This window comes from Rana temporaria, chromosome 1 (assembly GCF_905171775.1).
Source record: "Rana temporaria chromosome 1, aRanTem1.1, whole genome shotgun sequence".
NCBI lineage: Eukaryota > Metazoa > Chordata > Amphibia > Anura > Ranidae > Rana > Rana temporaria.
The window spans coordinates 663572433-663591021 of NC_053489.1; the positions used below are offsets into that span (position 1 = coordinate 663572433).

Consider the following 18589-nt stretch of genomic DNA (forward strand, 5'->3'; position numbering starts at 1 on the left):
CGTGCTGACGTCATCACTGTTTACCCGCGACCATCCGGAAGGACGGGCGGAACTTTCGAGCCGGCCGGCTTAAATATATTACCAAAACGCTACTTTTTCAACATTGGATATGTGAGTGCAATTTCTTTTCGTGTAAATAAATCGTTTTATCTTGCAATACTACTCCATGTTGGTATTCTTGTTTTACTCCTGGGTTTTGAATGTATGCGGTGTCATCTGGTCAACCTTTACCAAGCACACATCCTTGTGTGGAGGAACCTAGCAGTGGATACAAATCTGGCAAAGAGCCATATGCGATTTTGATCTGTTTAGTTGGTAAGCAGATTATTTACCTGAGGTGGAGGTGCTTGCATTCTGCTATCTGACACCATTGTCTTGGATTATCTTTGGACACATTATGGGTGCATCTGTGAATAACATATGATCTCTATAGGAGTTGCAGCTGATCACGGCTATATGGACTATCATTCACCTTGTTGTGCACTTGTTTCATTTTTATATTAATTGCACATTGAGCACTTATCTTTGTATGTATGCATACATTCATGGTAATCAAATGTTAACATTTAATATGTTCACATTGTTATAGACTCACTGCTACATCAATGTCACTGGCACATGCTGTGCATTCAGGCCACCCACGTTTGCCTTGATGCGCATGCGAGGTAGTGACGCCTGGCCATTCAAATGCCCGGACAGCGTGAACCTGGAAGGAATACCAAGAGAAGATTGAAGTGCTGAAGGATTCTTTTTAAAGGTAAGTCCGTCATAATGCACTAGTTGGCGAGTGGAAATTAGCTGAGTGTGACTGGGCCGACAGTTTCCTGGCAAAAGTGGTGCAGCCTTGTTTTTTTTTTTTTTACAGGGCATGAGTGCGGCCCATGGGGCAATTGCCTCCCTATACCCCCCCAAGGGCTGCTCTTATACCCTGTAAAAAAGGCCACAAGTGGTCAGCCAGGAAACTTGTCAGGAGGAGAGCCAGCCAGACCACATAGAGCGGAGATCTCCCGCTGTGACACAGCTTAGAGATTAAATGCTGGCCGCTGTCCCGCCTTCTGGATCGGCTCTTATGATAGACAGCACACTGGTCCAATGCGGGTCCAGGAGGTGGGACTTTGTTTTAAAGCAACCGGCATTTAATCTCCAAGCTGTGTCACAGCGGGAAATACACGCTCTGTTTGATCTGCCCGGCAATCCTCCAGATTCCTCCGTGATCCCTGCTGCACGGATTGGGCTGTATTGGTTAGCACTGATGGGAACCGATGAGGCTGCACTAATGGGGCTGTAATGGTTAGCACTGATGGGAACTGATGAGGCTGCACTGATGGGGCTGTAATGGTTAGCACTGATGGGAACCGATGAGGCTGTACTGATGGGGCTGTAATGGTTAGCACCAATGGGAACCGATGAGGCTGAACTGATGGGGCTGCAATGGTTGGCACTGATGGGAACTGATGAGGCTGCGCTGATGGGGCTGTAATGGTTAGCAATGATGGGAACCGATGAGGCTGCACTGATGGGGTTGTAATGGTTAGCAATGATGGGAACCGACGAGGCTGCACTGATGGGGCTGTATTGGTTAGCAATGATGGGAACCGATGAGGCTGCACTGATGGGGTTGTAATGGTTAGCAATGATGGGAACCGACGAGGCTGCACTGATGGGGCTGTATTGGTTAGCAATGATGGGAACCGATGAGGCTGCACTGATGGGGTTGTAATGGTTAGCAATGATGGGAACCGACGAGGCTGCACTGATGGGGCTGTATTGGTTAGCAATGATGGGAACCGATGAGGCTGCACTGATGGGGCTGTAATGGTTAGCACCAATGGGAACCGATGAGGCTGCACTGATGGGGCTGAAATGGTTAGCACCGATGAGGCGACACCGATGGAAACCGATAAGCTGCAATAATAAGGCAGCACTAAAATGCTGCCCTGATGGGCACCAATATGCTTTATGTTAATATTGTTGTTAATATTTATTTTTGTAACTTAATTCTGCACAAAACATTTACAGTGTCATTACATGAGATAATTTACGAGGCCATGTTTAGGGTCAGAATTGGGGGAGGAGCAGAGTAGGGGTTGGGTGGGGCAACTGGTGGCTAGTAGCTCTTAAGGTCTGGCTAGTAGCTCAGGGTGTGAAAATTTGAGCCATGTACTAGTACATTGCCCAAACCTGCATGGGGTCCATTAAAAAAAATAAAAGTGGAAAAGGGTATTCGGAGGATGTGATCTTCAAACACTTCAGGCCACACTCAAAGAGGAAAGCAATTTCTAATAGAATTAGTAGTTCCGAAAAAAGCGTCCCATTTTGATGACCTATTTCCTGTTTTGCGGTCCACGCTGGTTGTTGTCCTCTTCCGCTGATGTCATTTCCGGGAACCTAGTTTCACGCTGACCCAGGCGGCGTGACTGCTTCACCAGTCTTCTCAGAGCCTGGAGTGTACATCTGCGGGTCTCCCTGGATTCTCTGCTGGAAGCTGAATATACTAATGCCGGATCACCCATTGTACACATTCATGACATGCCCCTTCTTATCTTCGGTTCTATAAGTGTTTTTAATCCTTTTTGGGGATATCAAAAGTTTTAATTCTGCACTTAGAGGGGTCTTTTTCTTTTATCTACATGCACACTAGCCTACCCTGACCGCTCCCTGTTGCAGCCATATTGTAGGAGGTAATATGTTCTGGGCATCAGCCAATCAGAAAGAATTTGAGATCAAGTCATTCTTCAATTGCAATACCAATTAGGTTATATACTTTGTCACTTGCAGTTTATTAGGGATGTCCCGATACTAGTATTGGCATCGAGCATTTCCCTTGGTACTTGTAATCCGATGCCTGGGCAGTCAGGGTGATCGGTGCGGCAGGGGAGATACAAGCCCTATTCTGCCCCCTTTTCAGCTGCTTTAAAGTTCTACAGCGGTGTTTAGTGCTTTTAACTTTCCCCAAAGCCACACCGATCACCACTGACTGTCCCCCGTGCTGTCCCCCTTCGTCCTCAGTGATGTCCCACTCCGTGCTGCTCGTCCCCCTCCGTCGTCAGTGCTGTCCCGATCCCTCTGTGCTGCTCTCCCCCCTCTGTGCTCCGTGCTGCTCTCCCCCCTCTGTGCTGCGTGCTGCTCTCCCCCTCGATCGGTCAGGATGGAGAGTGGAGGTAGGAGCCGCTAAATCCGGCTCCTACCTTTTCAGAATGGACAGAGTCGGTGATCACTGACTCTGTCCATTCACATAACTGAGCAGTGTAACCTGTGTTTACGATGCTTCAGTTTATGAATGGAGAGGAGCTTCTCTCCATTCATTTTAGCTGAGGCTGCAGAGAAAGGGACTGGGGAATCTGTGTCCTTAGTCCCTTTCCCTGTCTCAAAGGGGAGATGTCAGGGGTCTGTTAAGAGACCCTTGATATCTCACCAAAGACCCCCCCCCCCCCCCCCCCAACAGGGCTGATAAAAAAGAAAAAAATATTGCAATAAATGTCAAGTATCGGTACTTGTACTCGGGCTCAAAAAAGTGGTATCGGGACAACCCTACAGTTTATGCTCGGTTCAATTTGTGGGTAGAACCACAAGGTGATTAACCACTTTCCGCCCGGTCAATAGTCAATTGACGCCCGGGAAGTGGTTGTGAAATCCTGACGGCGATCACCCTGCATCTCCTATCTAGGTAAAGAGACTCCGCTGGAGGCTCTTTACCACGTGATCAGCTGTGTCCAACCACGGCTGATCACGATGTAAACAGGAAGAGCCATTGATCGGCTCTTCCTCACTCGCGTCTGACAGACGCGAGTAGAGGAGAGCCGATCGGCGGCTCTCCTGACAGGGGGGGTTCGCGCTGATTGTTTATCAGCACAGCCCCCCCTCGAATGCCAACACTGGACCACCAGGACCACAAATAGGCACTGACTGGCAACATGGGCACTGACTGAAATGATGCCCAGCAATGCCATTAGTGCCACCTATCAGGGCCCATCTGTGCCACCCATAAGTACCCATCAGTGGTGCCCATCAGTGCCGCCCATGAGTGCCCATCATTCCTGCCTACGGGTGCCCATCAGTGCCACCATATCGGTACCCAGAATTGAAGAAGAAAACGTACTTATTTACAAAAAAAATAAAACATTTACAGAAAAAAATAAAAACGTAATTTTTTTCAAAAATTTCGGTCTTTTTTTAGTTGTTGCGCAAAAAATAAAAAAATCGCAGAGGTGATCAAATACCACCAAAAGAAAGCTCTATTTGTGGAAACAAAATGATAAAAATTTCATTTGGGTACAGTGTAGCATGACCGCGCAATTGTCATTCAAATTGCGACAGCGCTGAAAGCTAAAAATTGGCTTGGGCAGGAAGGTGCGTAAGTGCCTGGTATGGAAGTGGTTAAGAGACCGTTTCTACGAACACATCTATAGTGTAGAAAAAAAAACTACTAATATAGCAAAACATTTTAGGGGGTGTCATGCTGGTGTGCAAAAAATATGTGCATTTATTTTTTCTCCAAAAAGTGAACTTATCCTTTAAAGTGGTTGCAAACCCTTTACAACCACTTTAACCTAAAGGCAAGTCTACATTAAAGCGGTGGTTCCCCTAAAAATAAAATGTTGACATCGCATTTAGCAAATAAATTACAGTTAGAATCGGGTTGTTTTATTTAAAAAATACCTCCGTACGTATCGTTTCCATTATTCAGTCCCACCGCCACTTCCGGGTACGATGCAGGCGATGGGCGTTCCTAATTGATTGACAGGCATCCGAACGACGCATCCATCGCGTCACGAGATGCCGGAAAAAGCCGAACGTCGGTGCGCATGCGCCGTATAGAGCCGCACCGACGTTCGGCTTTTTTCGGCATCTCGTGACGCGATGGATGCGTCGTTCGGATGCCTGTCAATCAATTAGGAACGCCCACCGCCTGCATCGTACCCGGAAGTGGCGGTGGGACCGAATAATGGAAACGATACGTACGGAGGTATTTTTTAAATAAAACAACCCGATTCTAACTGTAATTTATTTGCTAAATGCGATGTCAACATTTTATTTTTAGGGGAACCACCGCTTTAAGGCTCACCTGTAGGTGCTTGAAATATCTCCTAAACCTACACGGTTTAGGAGATATTTGTAATGTCCCCGAACGATAACTTCTAGTGTGCATGTGCCGTCTTGAAAGGGCACGCTGTGCAGTTTCAAGCTGGGGTCATGCCGTTACTGGTGGCTCCTGCGCGCATGCGCGGGAGTGACGTCACGCAACTCCAGCCAGTCACAGAGCCGGGGTTTGTGCCCCGGAAGGAAGATGGGTAAAGAATAGGCGCTCGCTGCCAGCGAGGAAAAACGGGGACATCGCGGGCTTCTCCTGCAGGCAAGTGACACATAATGGGCTACTATGCGTTGCATAGTAGCCTATTATGCTTTACCTTAGCAGGGAAACAAATAGGAAGTAAAACCCATCAGGGTTTACTTCCTCTTTAATTTCATCCTAATGGTGTTCTGTAGGGTTGAGGTCAGGGCTCTCTTGCAGGACATTCCAGTTCCTCCACCCCAAACCCATCAAACCCTGTCTTTATAGAGCTAGCTTTGTGCACTGGGGTACAGTCATTCTGGAACAGAAATAGGCTTTCAAACTGTAAAATATCTTTGTATGTTGTAGCATGAACAGTGCCCTTCCCATGACACATCTGAACTGGAGGGGTGTCCATGTGGCTTTGGCTGGATAGGTAGGTGCAATACCCAGGTATCAACAAATCGCTGAACACGTAGGGTATAAGAAAGCAGTACAGGACTGTGTGCTAGCAACCGCACACGCCTGACGTGCCTTTTTTTTATGTTTTTAGCCTTTAACTCTTTACAGAAACAGAGGGTTCAGACTCATTAAAGCAGTCACAGTGGCCCCACAGAGTCTGCGACGGAGAGAGGGAGATACGGTTGAAAGGCAGTGCAAGGGGGCAACCCCTGACTCTGAAACGCATCGACATGAAGGATTGTTTAATGAAGAAACATGCGTTTAATTAGCCGGCAATTACAATGTTATTATAACCTATCTGCTGAAACCGGTCTGGAGCATGGCAGCTTTGATTGGGAATAGCAGGATAGCAGTCAGGAGGAAAACAAGCAGTGTGTGGGTAGTAACATGACCCCGGCGATCACGGGCAAAGGGTGTGTGACGCAGGAAGCTTGCACATGGCGTTTCAGGTATGTAGCCGACATAGGACACAGGCCTGCCATGCAGATTTTATGTGTATGATAGGGATCAGCTGATGTCTGCTTGCTGCATGGATATCAAATTATAGGAGAGGAAGCCAAAAACACTGTCATGATGATCGAAACTACTATGGAAAATGCCATTCCACACTAAATTCAGGGGAAAGTGCTGTTTATTTTTACTGAATGCACATTTTATTGTACAATAAAGTGGAATAAAAGTTATCTTTTAAAAAAAAACTCTGCATGTCCCATCTTGCATCCCTCCAGATGTGGCGGAACTAAAAGTTCCATCATGCCTGTGCCTTTGGCAGCCAAGTTCCAAGACGCCTGTGCCTTTGGCAGCCAAGTTCCAAGACGCCTGTGCCTTTGGCAGCCAAGTTCCAAGACGCCTGTGCCTTTGGCAGCCAAGTTCCAAGACGCCTGTGCCTTTGGCAGCCAAGTTCCAAGACGCCTGTGCCTTTGGCAGCCAAGTTCCAACACGCCTGTGCCTTTGGGAGCCAAGTTCCAACACGCCTGTGCCTTTGGCAGCCAAGTTCCAACACGCCTGTGCCTTTGGCAGCCAAGTTCCAACACGCCTGTGCCTTTGGCAGCCACGTTCCAACACGCCTGTGCCTTTGGCAGCCACGTTCCAACACGCCTGTGCCTTTGGCAGCCACGTTCCAACACGCCTGTGCCTTTGGCAGCCACGTTCCAACACGCCTGTGCCTTTGGCAGCCACGTTCCAACACGCCTGTGCCTTTGGCAGCCAAGTTCCAACACGCCTGTGCCTTTGGCAGCCACGTTCCAACACGCCTGTGCCTTTGGCAGCCACGTTCCAACACGCCTGTGCCTTTGGCAGCCACGTTCCAACACGCCTGTGCCTTTGGCAGCCACGTTCCAACACGCCTGTGCCTTTGGCAGCCACGTTCCAACACGCCTGTGCCTTTGGCAGCCACGTTCCAACACGCCTGTGCCTTTGGCAGCCAAGTTCCAACACGCCTGTGCCTTTGGCAGCCACGTTCCAACACGCCTGTGCCTTTGGCAGCCACGTTCCAACACGCCTGTGCCTTTGGCAGCCACGTTCCAAGACGCCTGTGCCTTTGGCAGCCACGTTCCAAGACGCCTGTGCCTTTGGCAGCCACGTTCCAAGACGCCTGTGCCTTTGGCAGCCACGTTCCAAGACGCCTGTGCCTTTGGCAGCCAAGTTCCAAGACGCCTGTGCCTTTGGCAGCCAAGTTCCAAGACGCCTGTGCCTTTGGCAGCCAAGTTCCAAGACGCCTGTGCCTTTGGCAGCCAAGTTCCAAGACGCCTGTGCCTTTGGCAGCCAAGTTCCAAGACGCCTGTGCCTTTGGCAGCCAAGTTCCAAGACGCCTGTGCCTTTGGCAGCCAAGTTCCAAGACGCCTGTGCCTTTGGCAGCCAAGTTCCAAGACGCCTGTGCCTTTGGCAGCCAAGTTCCAAGACGCCTGTGCCTTTGGCAGCCAAGTTCCAAGACGCCTGTGCCTTTGGCAGCCAAGTTCCAAGACGCCTGTGCCTTTGGCAGCCAAGTTCCAAGACGCCTGTGCCTTTGGCAGCCAAGTTCCAAGACGCCTGTGCCTTTGGCAGCCAAGTTCCAAGACGCCTGTGCCTTTGGCAGCCAAGTTCCAAGACGCCTGTGCCTTTGGCAGCCAAGTTCCAAGACGCCTGTGCCTTTGGCAGCCAAGTTCCAAGACGCCTGTGCCTTTGGCAGCCAAGTTCCAAGACGCCTGTGCCTTTGGCAGCCAAGTTCCAAGACGCCTGTGCCTTTGGCAGCCAAGTTCCAAGACGCCTGTGCCTTTGGCAGCCAAGTTCCAAGACGCCTGTGCCTTTGGCAGCCAAGTTCCAAGACGCCTGTGCCTTTGGCAGCCAAGTTCCAAGACGCCTGTGCCTTTGGCAGCCAAGTTCCAAGACGCCTGTGCCTTTGGCAGCCAAGTTCCAACACGCCTGTGCCTTTGGCACCTCTGCTGCATTGGGAAGCATCTCCCCTACATCCACAAACCCTGTTGCGCCTACACTACACTCCAGCTGCTTCCAGAGTGAGCCTCCCCAGTATCTTCCTGGCATTCACAGCCTCCCTCCAGTCGCCAGCCGCGCAGTGCCTCTTTCACACTCCAGTACCTACTCCAGTACCTTCTTTTCTTGGCACCAACTCTCCCAATGCATCTGCGAGTACCTGCTGACTAGGGCTAGCCAGCATCAAAACCCAAACTCTTGTGATGGTGGTCTCTGGTGGAACACCAGCTTTAGATTCTGCTCACAGATAAAGCCACTGCACTGACGAGTCAACATCTCTGACATCTCAGGAAGCATGGGTCAAACTTATTAACCAGCCCAGAGTTACAGTAAACCTTAAAATGATTGAGGGCACCAAAGCTGTGCTGCAGCTCCGTGTATCCATTCAGACACGGAGCTGCGGTTCGGCCCGGCCCCATCTTTCTCCTGATTGGCTGACCTTGATTGACATCAGAGGGAGCCAATGGTGCCCCTGCTGTGTCTCAGCCAATCAGGCGGGAGAGTCCCGGACATCACTGGACAGAGATGGGGGTTCAAGTATTAGAGAGGCTGAGGGGGGCTGTTGCACACAGAAAGCTATTTATCTTAAAGCGGAGCTCCGCTGAAAAAAAAATTATTAAAAGCCAGCAGCTACAAATACTGCAGCTGCTGACTTTTAATATTAGGACACTTACCTGTCCTGGAGTCCAGCGCCATCCGCAGCAGAGGACAAGCGATCGCTCGTCACTCTGCTGCCCCCCCACCATCCTCGGTAAGGTAACCAAGAAGTGAAGCGCTCCGGCTTCACTGCACGGTTCCCTACGGCGCATGCGCGAGTCGCGCTACGCCTGCCGATTGGCTCCCGCTGTGTACTGGGAGCCGAGTGCTCTGGATGTGGTTCGGGCCCTACGAGTGTACTTATATGTTACGATTCCGTTCCGGAAGTCGGATTCACTGTTTGTGTCGGTGGCTGGCCCTACAAGAGGGCCTGGCAGTCTCGTCGGCCACCGTTCTTAACCCCTTCCCGACCGCCGCATTTACATATACGTCGGCAGAATGGCACGTACAGGCACATTGGCGCACCTGTACGTCCCTGCCTAGACGTGGGTGGGGGGTCCGATCGGGACCCCCCCCCCGCGACTTGCGGCGGTCGGGTCCCCTCGGGGAGCGATCCGGGACGACGGCGCGGCTATTTGTTTATAGCCGCTCCGTCGCGATCGCTCCCCGGAGCTGAAGAACGGGGAGAGCCGTGTGTAAACACGGCTTCCCCGTGCTTCACTATGGCGCTGCATCGATCGAGTGATCCCCTTTATAGGGGAGACTCGATCGATGACGTCAGTCCTACAGCCACACCCCCCTACAGTTGTAAACACACACTAGGTGAACCCTAACTCCTACAGCGCCCCCTGTGGTTAACTCCTAAACTGCAACTGTCATTTTCACAGTAAACAATGCAATTTAAATGCATTTTTTGCTGTGAAAATGACAATGGTCCCAAAAATCTGTCAAAATTGTCCGAAGTGTCCGCCATAATGTCGCAGTCACGAAAAAAATCGCTGATCGCCGCCATTAGTAGTAAGAAAAAAAAATAATAATAAAAATGCAATAAAACTATCCCCTATTTTGTAAACGCTATAAATTTTGCGCAAACCAATCGATAAACGCTTATTGCGATTTTTTTTACCAAAAATAGGTAGAAGAATACGTATCGGCCTAAACTGAGGGGAAAAAAAATTGTATATATGTTTTTGGGGGATATTTATTATAGCAAAAAGTAAAAAATATTGCATTTTTGTACTCACCGTAAAATCCATTTCTCTGAGTTCATAGACGGACACAGCACCCACCCCTCCTTGGTTTGTACTGCTTGTTACAAACTGAGGCTGCTAGAGCAGGGTGTGGGTTATGCCTGGGGGAGCCACGCCCCCTGGGAGGAGCAGCATGAAGGAAAGTTTTTAACACCTTAAGTGCTGTAGAATTCTGCCTAAATCTCCTGGTAGGAAGAAGCATAACCCTAAGGTCAATGAAGGCTGTGTCCGTCTATGAACGGAAGAGAAATCTGATTTTCTGATTTAGAGAAATACAGTCCGTCAGTCAGCAGGTTTCACATACCTAGGTTAGGACTACTTACCCTACGATTTGATGGAAGTATTTCCTATATCCATCCAAAGTCTCATGCTGGAAGAGAGAAGACAACAATGTAAGCCTCTGCAATCAATACACAACTGCTGCACTGTGGGGGGGGGGGGGGGGTCGTTTTAAAGAGTCAGCCTGCTCAAAAAGTGATATTTAAGTTATAGGCAGAGGTTAGTAGAATAATATACCTTTCACCCTCCTATACAGTGGCACCTCGGATTACGAGTATAATCTGTTCCAGGAGAATGCTCGTAATCCAAAGCACTCGCATATCAAAGCGAGTTTCCCCATAGAAGTCAATGGAAATGGAAATAATTTGTTGTGCATTGACTTCAATGGCATGCAATACCGCATGTGGACAGAGGTGGGGGCACTGGAGAGCCTCGGAAACGATCGAAAAGGCCCGAGGACAGCTCGGCTGAACTCTGAAAACCTTGTAAAGGCCCAAGAACTGATTATTTCTGAGCATTTCCGAAGGGCACTGCCCCCCAACTCAGGCCAAACATGGTACTACACACCGCTGTGGCTTGAATTGCTCGTTTTGCGAGACAACACTCGCAAACCGAGTCAGGATTTATTTAAATACCGTGCTCGTATTGCGAAACGCTCGTTGACCGCGTTTTTTGCAATCCGAGGTTCCACTGCATCTCCTGAGGGTTCAGATGGCGAGATATCATGGCAAACATTGCAGCGCTGGTCCCTAATATATACAGTGGGGAAAAAATTATTTGATCCCCAGCAGATTTTTGAAATGATGGGTCTTTTGTTTTTATCAGAGGTGTATTTTAAATGATGGAGACAGAATATCAACCAAAAATCCAGAAAAAACATACGATACAAATGTTACAGAGTTGCAGTTTAGTGAGTAAAAAAAGTATTTGATCCCCTAAGAAACAAACAATAGTTCTGTCTCCCACGGTCTGGCTACAGTCATATGGTACACAGATTAGTCCTGTTAAAAAAAAAAAAAAAAAAAGGAGCTCCTAACGACAACTCGTTATGTGTATAAAAGACACCTGTCCACAGAAACCTTTCACATGGCTTATGTACTAATGAACACCCCGAAAACCTGCTACATGACTCGTGTACTAATGAACACCCCTAAAACCTTCTACACGGCTTATGTACTAATGGACACCCCTAAAACCTTCTACACAGCTCATGTACTAATGGACGCCCCTCTAACCTTCTACACAGCTTATGTACTAATGGACGCCCCTCTAACCTTCTACACAGCTTATGTACTAATGGACGCCCCTCTAACCTTCTACACAGCTTATGTACTAATGGACGCCCCTCTAACCTTCTACACAGCTCATGTACTAATGGACGTCCCTCTAACCTTCTACACAGCTTATGTACTAATGGACGCCCCTCTAACCTTCTACACAGCTTATGTACTAATGGACGCCCCTCTAACCTTCTACACTGCTCATGTACTAATGGACGCCCCTCTAACCTTCTACACAGCTTATGTACTAATGGACGCCCCCTTAACCATCTACACAGCTTATGTACTAATGAACGCCCCTCTAACCATCTACACAGCTTATGTACTAATGGACACCCCTCTAACATTTTACACAGCTTATGTACTAATGGAAACCCCTTTAACCTTCTACATGGCTCGTGTACTAATGGACACCCCTCTAACCTTCTACACAGCTTATGTACTAATGGACGCCCCTTTAACAGTTTACATGGCTCGTGTATTAATGGACACCCCCTCATACCGTCCACATGGCTTATGTACTAATTGAACACCTCTAAAACCTTCTACATGACTCATGGACACCCCTCTAAACATCTACACGGCTCATGTACTATTGGACACCTCTCAAACCTACATGGCTCATGTACTATTGGACACCCCTCAAAGACCCCCACATAGTTCATGTACTAATGGACAACACTCAAACCACCTACATAGCCAATGTACAGCCCTCAAATATTCTACACAGCTCATGTACTAATCAACGGCCTTCATACTATCCAAAGAAGTTACCATGTTGGACGGTGGCAGAAGCACAAGTCTGGCTTGCTTTCTCCTCTGTTTCCGGTAGTAGTTCTCGAAGACCTCTCTTGAACCCTGAGATAAGAAGACAAGATCATTACAAAACAGCAATAAAGTAACTGGACATGATCAAGATAAGACTAATGCGATGGAAAGTGATTTTTTTATCCTGGATATCTAGAGCCAGTGTGAGCCCCAAAGATTGGATCCCAAGAGACAGGTGCGAACAAAGCATTACAGCAATTTTCTGGTGTCCTTGTCCCTGCACAGAGTCAGCGATCCAACCATCGGCATCCCCTAAAATGCATTTGTTCCACATCGATGATTAACCTGGTTAGAGTGCTATAGATCTAAAAAGGTGCCAGGGGTTAAACGTTCCTCATTACAGTAAATGAGAATAAAGAGCTTACTACAGTGTAAAAAGTACCCACTGCTATTTCTCACCAATATAGGGATTTTAGCAATCGTTTTGGAGGGCCTATCGCAGTACTTAGAACTAGATGTCATAAAGGTTATATACACACCAACGCACAGAAATCATTGATGTTCTTGATTAAAAGGATTGGCTCCCAGTGCTGTCAATCAAAGCCAGTGACGAGGGAGCGGCTGCTGCCTGTGTCAATAGACGCAGGGGCGAGCACGCACGAGTGCCACCATGGAAAGCGTCTTCCCATGGGGGCACTGGACAGAGGCGAGGGGGCCAGGTGTGCCAGCGGGGCACCCAAAAAGGGGAGCTTCATAGCCGTTCTGTGCAATTACATTGCACAGCGCAGGTAAGTATAGATATGCGTTTTATTTTTATTTTTTTTTTCATTTTTACCATTACAAATCACATTGAGACCTCCGCTTTTGCTATATCCAGGTATTAAACCTGATCCTTTTACCACTGTGCCTACTTTATATTTTGCACTGATGTCAGTTTATTTTTCTGTGTTTGAGTGTATTGCCTAATGTTTATGACCAGGTTGTCTGGTGTTTTTTTTTTGTATGTTTTTCTGTTTGTTGGTTTGTCTTAAACCTAAAAAAAAAAAAATCACATTGAGGTTCGTGATATATCTGAAACATAGTTACATAGTTAGTCAGGTTGAAAAAAGTCCATCAAGTTCAACCACAAGAAATAGAACAATAAAAATATCGTACAATCCCATACACCCAATTATATACCCACCGTTAATCCAGAGGAAGGCAAAAAAAAACCAGCAGAGCATGAGATCCAATTTGCTACAGCAGGGGAAAAAATTCCTTCCTGATCCCCCGAGAGGCAATCGGATTTACCCTGGATCAACTTTACCTACAAATCTTAGTACTCAGTTATATTCTGTACATTTAGGAAAGAATCCAGACCTTTCTTAAAGCAATCTACTGATCTGGCCAGAACCACCTCTGGAGGGAGTCTATTCCACATTTTCACAGCTCTTACTGTGAAGAAACCTTTCCGTATTTGGAGATGAAATCTTTTTTTCTCTAGACGTAAAGAGTGCCCCCTTGTCCTCAGTGATGACCGTAAAGTGAATAACTCAACACCAAGTTCACTATATGGACCCCTTAAAATGTGTACATGTTGATCATATCCCCCCTTATTCTCCTCTTCTCAAGAGAGAATACATTTAGTTCCTCTAATCTTTCCTCATAGCTGAGCTCCTCCATGCCTCTTATCAGTTTGGTTGCCCTTCTCTGCACTTTCTCCAGTTCTCCTATATCCTTTTTGAGAACTGGTGCCCAAAACTGAACTGCATATTCCAGATGAGGTCTTACTAATGATTTGTACAGGGGGGGGGGGGAATTATATCTCTGTCTCTGGAGTCCATACCTCTCTTATACAAGAAAGGACTTTGCTCGCTTTGGAAACCGCAGCTTGGCATTGCATGTTATTATTGAGCTTATGATCTACCAAAACCCTCAGATCCTTTTCCACTACGGATCCCCCCAGATCCTTCTCCACGACGGATCCCCCCAGTTCTACTCCTCCTAGTATGTATGATGCATGCATATTCTTAGTCCCCAACGTGCCAGCATGTGACCAATCAGAACTGCTCTGCTCCATCCTGGAAATCGCAAGGAAAGAGGCAGAAGTGTGTGGCTTTCAAATCCTTGTACTGCTGCACCAGCAACGTGAGCACTGGCCGTTTATCACACAGAGAGTAAAGCAGGGACCCTTGGGGACTAGGCGAGGGTACAGGGTGCCAGTTCACCTTTTTAAGCTTTGCGACACGGTTGAAATACATTTAGGATGATTTAATTTGTTAGTTCTTCTTAAAAACGGACACATTGTTAATAGATTAAAAGAGAAGTTTGATCGATCTTTCCCCAGCCTGGACCGGCTCTGTGATTTCAGTCCGCTGTGTGCTGAAAACGGGTCACAGGAGTGCAGAACGAACTGATCCACAAAAAGAGTTACATCCAAAACGAGCTTTAGGCTGTACTTCTCCTTCAACCACTTCAGCCCCGGACCATTTTGTAGCTAAAGGACCAGGCCACTTTTTTTTTTGAGATTCGGCACTGCATCGCTTTAACAGACAATTTCTCGGTCGTGCAACGTGGCTCCCAAACAAAATTGGCGTCCTATTTTTCCCCACAAATAGAGCTTTCTTTTGGTGGTATTTGATCACCGCTGTAGTTTTTATTTTTTGCGCAAAAATAGAGCGACAATTTTGAAAAAAAAGCAAATTATTTTTTACTTTTTGCTATAATAAATATCCCCAAAAAATATATAAAAAAAACATTTTTTTCCCCTCAGTTTAGGCCGATACGTATTCTTCTACATATTTTTGGTAAAAAAAAAAAAAAAAAATCGCAATAAGCGTTTATAGGTTGGTTTGCGCAAAACTTATGGCGTTTACAAAATAGGGGATAGTTTTATTGCATTTTTATTAATTATTTTTTTTACTACTAATGGCGGCGATCAGCTATTTTTTTCGTGACTGCGACATTATAGCGGATACTTCGGACAATTTTGACACATTTTTGGGAGCATTGTCATTTTCACAGCAAAAAATGCATTTAAAATGCATTGTTTACTGTGAAAATGACAATGGCAGTTTGGGAGTTAACCACACGGGGGCGCTGATGGGGTTATGTGTGACCTCATGTGTGTTTACAACTGTAGGGGGGTGTGACTGTAGGTGTGACGTCATCGATTGTGTATCCCTATAAAAAGGATCACACGATCGATGTCGCCGCCGCCACAGTGAAGAACGGGGAAGCTGTGTTTACATACAGCTCTCCCCGTTCTTCAGCTCCGGGGACCGATCGCGGGACTCCAGCGGCGATCGGGTCCCGGAGCTTCGGACCGTGCCGCAGGCGCGCGACCCACGGATGGACAATAGCACAGCCGTGCCATTCTGCCGACATATATGTGCAGGAGGCGGTCCTTAAGTGGTTAAGAAAAGGGTTGTTTTTTTTTTTTTTTTAATTGGCCAATCATACATACCTAGGTGGATGCAGCATTTTGCGATGATTCTGCATCTGTCCACCACCTCTTCACTGAGAACCGAGCCAACTGAACACCGCTGATGGCTCGGTTCTCTCACCTCCCTGAGTGGAGAGCTGCTGCCTGTCAATCAGCAGCTCTCCTGCTCTGCTCCTCCACACTCACTGGAGCACTGTGCTGTGGAGGGGTGAGGAGCGGCCGTCTCAGCGGCTCACCGAGAGGCTGAAACAGCCATCAGTCCAGGCACCTGGCAGATCCAGACTTATGAAGGCAGGATGACGTGGTGCCTGGACTGATCTTGGTGACGTCAGCAGAGAGCGGACTTCAGAATTGCGCTCCTGTGACCCAGAGGAGAAGCCCAGCCGAATAAGCTCACGCTGGACTTCTCCTTTAATGACTTGGCGAGGATCTGCAAAAAGGAGTGGGACAAAATCCCTCCTGAGATGTGTGCAAACCTGGTAGCCAACTACAAGAAACGTCCAACCCTCTGATTGCCAACAAGGGTTTTGCCACCAAATACCAAGTCATGTTTTGCGAAGGGGTCAAATATTTCACTCATTAACCACTTGCTTACTGGGCACATAAACCCCCTTCGTGCCCAGGCGAAATTTCAGCTTCCGGCACTGCGTCGCTTTAATTGACATTTGCGCGGTCGTGCGACGTGGCTCCCAAACAAAATTCACGTCCTTTTTTCCCCACAAATAGAGCTTTATTTAGGTGGTATTTGATCACCTCTGCGTTTTTTTTTTTTTTGCGCTATAAACAAAAAAAGAGCGACAATTTAAAAAAAAAATATATTTTTTTTTTACTTGTTGCTATAATAAATATCCCAATTTTTTTTTAAAAAAAACTATTTTTTTTTCTCAGTTAAGGCCGATACGTATTTTTCGACGTATTTTTGTAAAAAAAAAAAAAAAACTGGTTTGCGCAAAAGTTATAGCGCCTACAAAATGGGGTACAGAATTATGATTTTTTTTCATTATTTTTTTTTTTTTACTAGTAATGGCGGCGATCTGCGATTTTTATTGGGACTGCGATATTGCGGCAGACGTATCGGACACTTTTGACACAAATTTGGGACCATTCACATTTATACAGCGATCAGTGCTATAAAAATGCACTAATTACTGTATAAATGTGACTGGCAGGGAAGGGGTTAACACTAGGGGGTGAGGAAGGGGTTAAATGTGTATCCTGGGTGTGTTCTAACTGTGTGGATGGAGGGGGGTGACTGGGGGAGGGGACCGATGCTGTGTCCCTATGTACAAGAGACACAGATCGGTCTCCTCTCCTCTGACAGCACGTGGAGCTCTGTGTTTACACCCCATCATTACACACAGAGCTCCACGTCCCTACTGTTACCGGCTGTGTCACCGACGATCGCGTGTACCCGGCGGACATCGTGACCGCCAGGTACACGCATCGGCTCCCCAGCGATGCGGCGGCACAATGGTTACCCGCCGCGCGCCCCCCCAGTGGCGCGCGCGGGTAATGCTTTCAAATGTTGTCCAAAGACGTCCAGTTGGCACCTGAGAACCGCGCTGTTGACGTCTTTTGTCAATAGCGCGGGTCTCAAGTGGTTAAAATGCAATTCAATTTATAATTTTTTTGAAATGCGTTTTTCTGGATATTTTTGTTATTCTCTCACTGGTAACATAAACCTACCATTAAAATTATAGACTGATCATTTCTTTGTCAGTGGGCAAACGTACAAAATCAGCAGGGGGGTCAAATACTTTTTTTCCTGCTCACTGTAATATAATCTAATCTACTGTATTTATCAGCGTATACCGCGCACTCAGGGCAAAATCGTGGGTGCGCGATATATGCGGCGATACCCGCTTTCCCGCGCCGAGTTTGAATACTGCGCCGGCATATACCGAGCGCAGTACACTCGTGTATAGTCGGGCAGTCTCGGCTCCTCTCGCGCTGACGTCCTGGACGTACAGGACGTGAGCGCGAGAGTAGCCGAGCCTGCCCGACTATACACGAGTGTACTGCGCTCGGTATATGCCGGCGCAGTATTCAAACTCGGCGCGGGAAAGCGGGAAACGAGCGGGGAGGACGCCGCAGAAGGACGCCGGACCCAGCGAAGAGGCCGCCGATGGACGCCGCGCAAGACACCAAAACTAAGTACAAAAATCTTTTTTCCACAGGAATTTCGGGGGCAACTTTAGGGGTGCGCGCTATACCCCAAAAAATACGGTATCTTGTAGACAGATATCATTGATGGAGAAATCAGTCTACTATTTTTTTCCTGATGATAATTTGCTCAGTGGCATTTGTCCGAAGCCTCCAGAGAAGGTGAAGAGAAGGAATATACAACCATTAGTCCTTTCCAGAAAACAAGGAGCGTGTAACTCAATCTGCTCCATGTCTCTATCGGGGTCACGGGGGTCACACAAGCACTTAGTAGGACAACATAACAAGTTCACAGCGCTGGTGTCCTCCAGGGAACGGTAGCCGGCCCATTAGCACGTAGCAGACTGCGGGTTATCAAAGGCCACTGCCCTTCCTAATGGTTTTTTCCTGTGTCCTTATCGCTGCTTAGGACAAAGTATCTGAGCCGGGCCTGTCCTCTATGATCTCACACTGGTGTTTACAGGCATGGAGCAGAGCAAGAGATGGGCAGATAGACGGGCTCAGGGGCCACATCTGTCATCTCTCACCCGCAGAGCAGCTGAGAAACAGTGAGGACTGAGGGCAGCAACGTCTATGTCAGCGCTGAAATCATCAATAAACCAACAAGTCGGACTATCGAGATAATTAATATGAAGCTAAATAGATGATGGGAAAAGTTCTTGTGGTTTCTTAGGCTACTTTCACA

At 47.5% G+C, this 18589-nt stretch overlaps 1 protein-coding gene across 3 annotated transcripts in view; it reads right to left on the minus strand.

Annotated features, from left to right (window-relative positions):
- Nucleotides 1-18589, minus strand: part of EXOC6B (exocyst complex component 6B) — a 472504-nt gene that overhangs the window by 219246 nt on the left and 234669 nt on the right. For all 3 annotated transcript variants that reach the window (XM_040335548.1, XM_040335549.1, XM_040335550.1), the window contains exons 9-10: nt 12324-12407; nt 10314-10360 (exon numbers count right to left, since the gene is read on the minus strand). In XM_040335548.1, coding sequence (XP_040191482.1) covers nt 10314-10360; nt 12324-12407 — 131 coding nt within the window. The remainder of the gene's footprint in view (nt 1-10313; nt 10361-12323; nt 12408-18589) is intronic.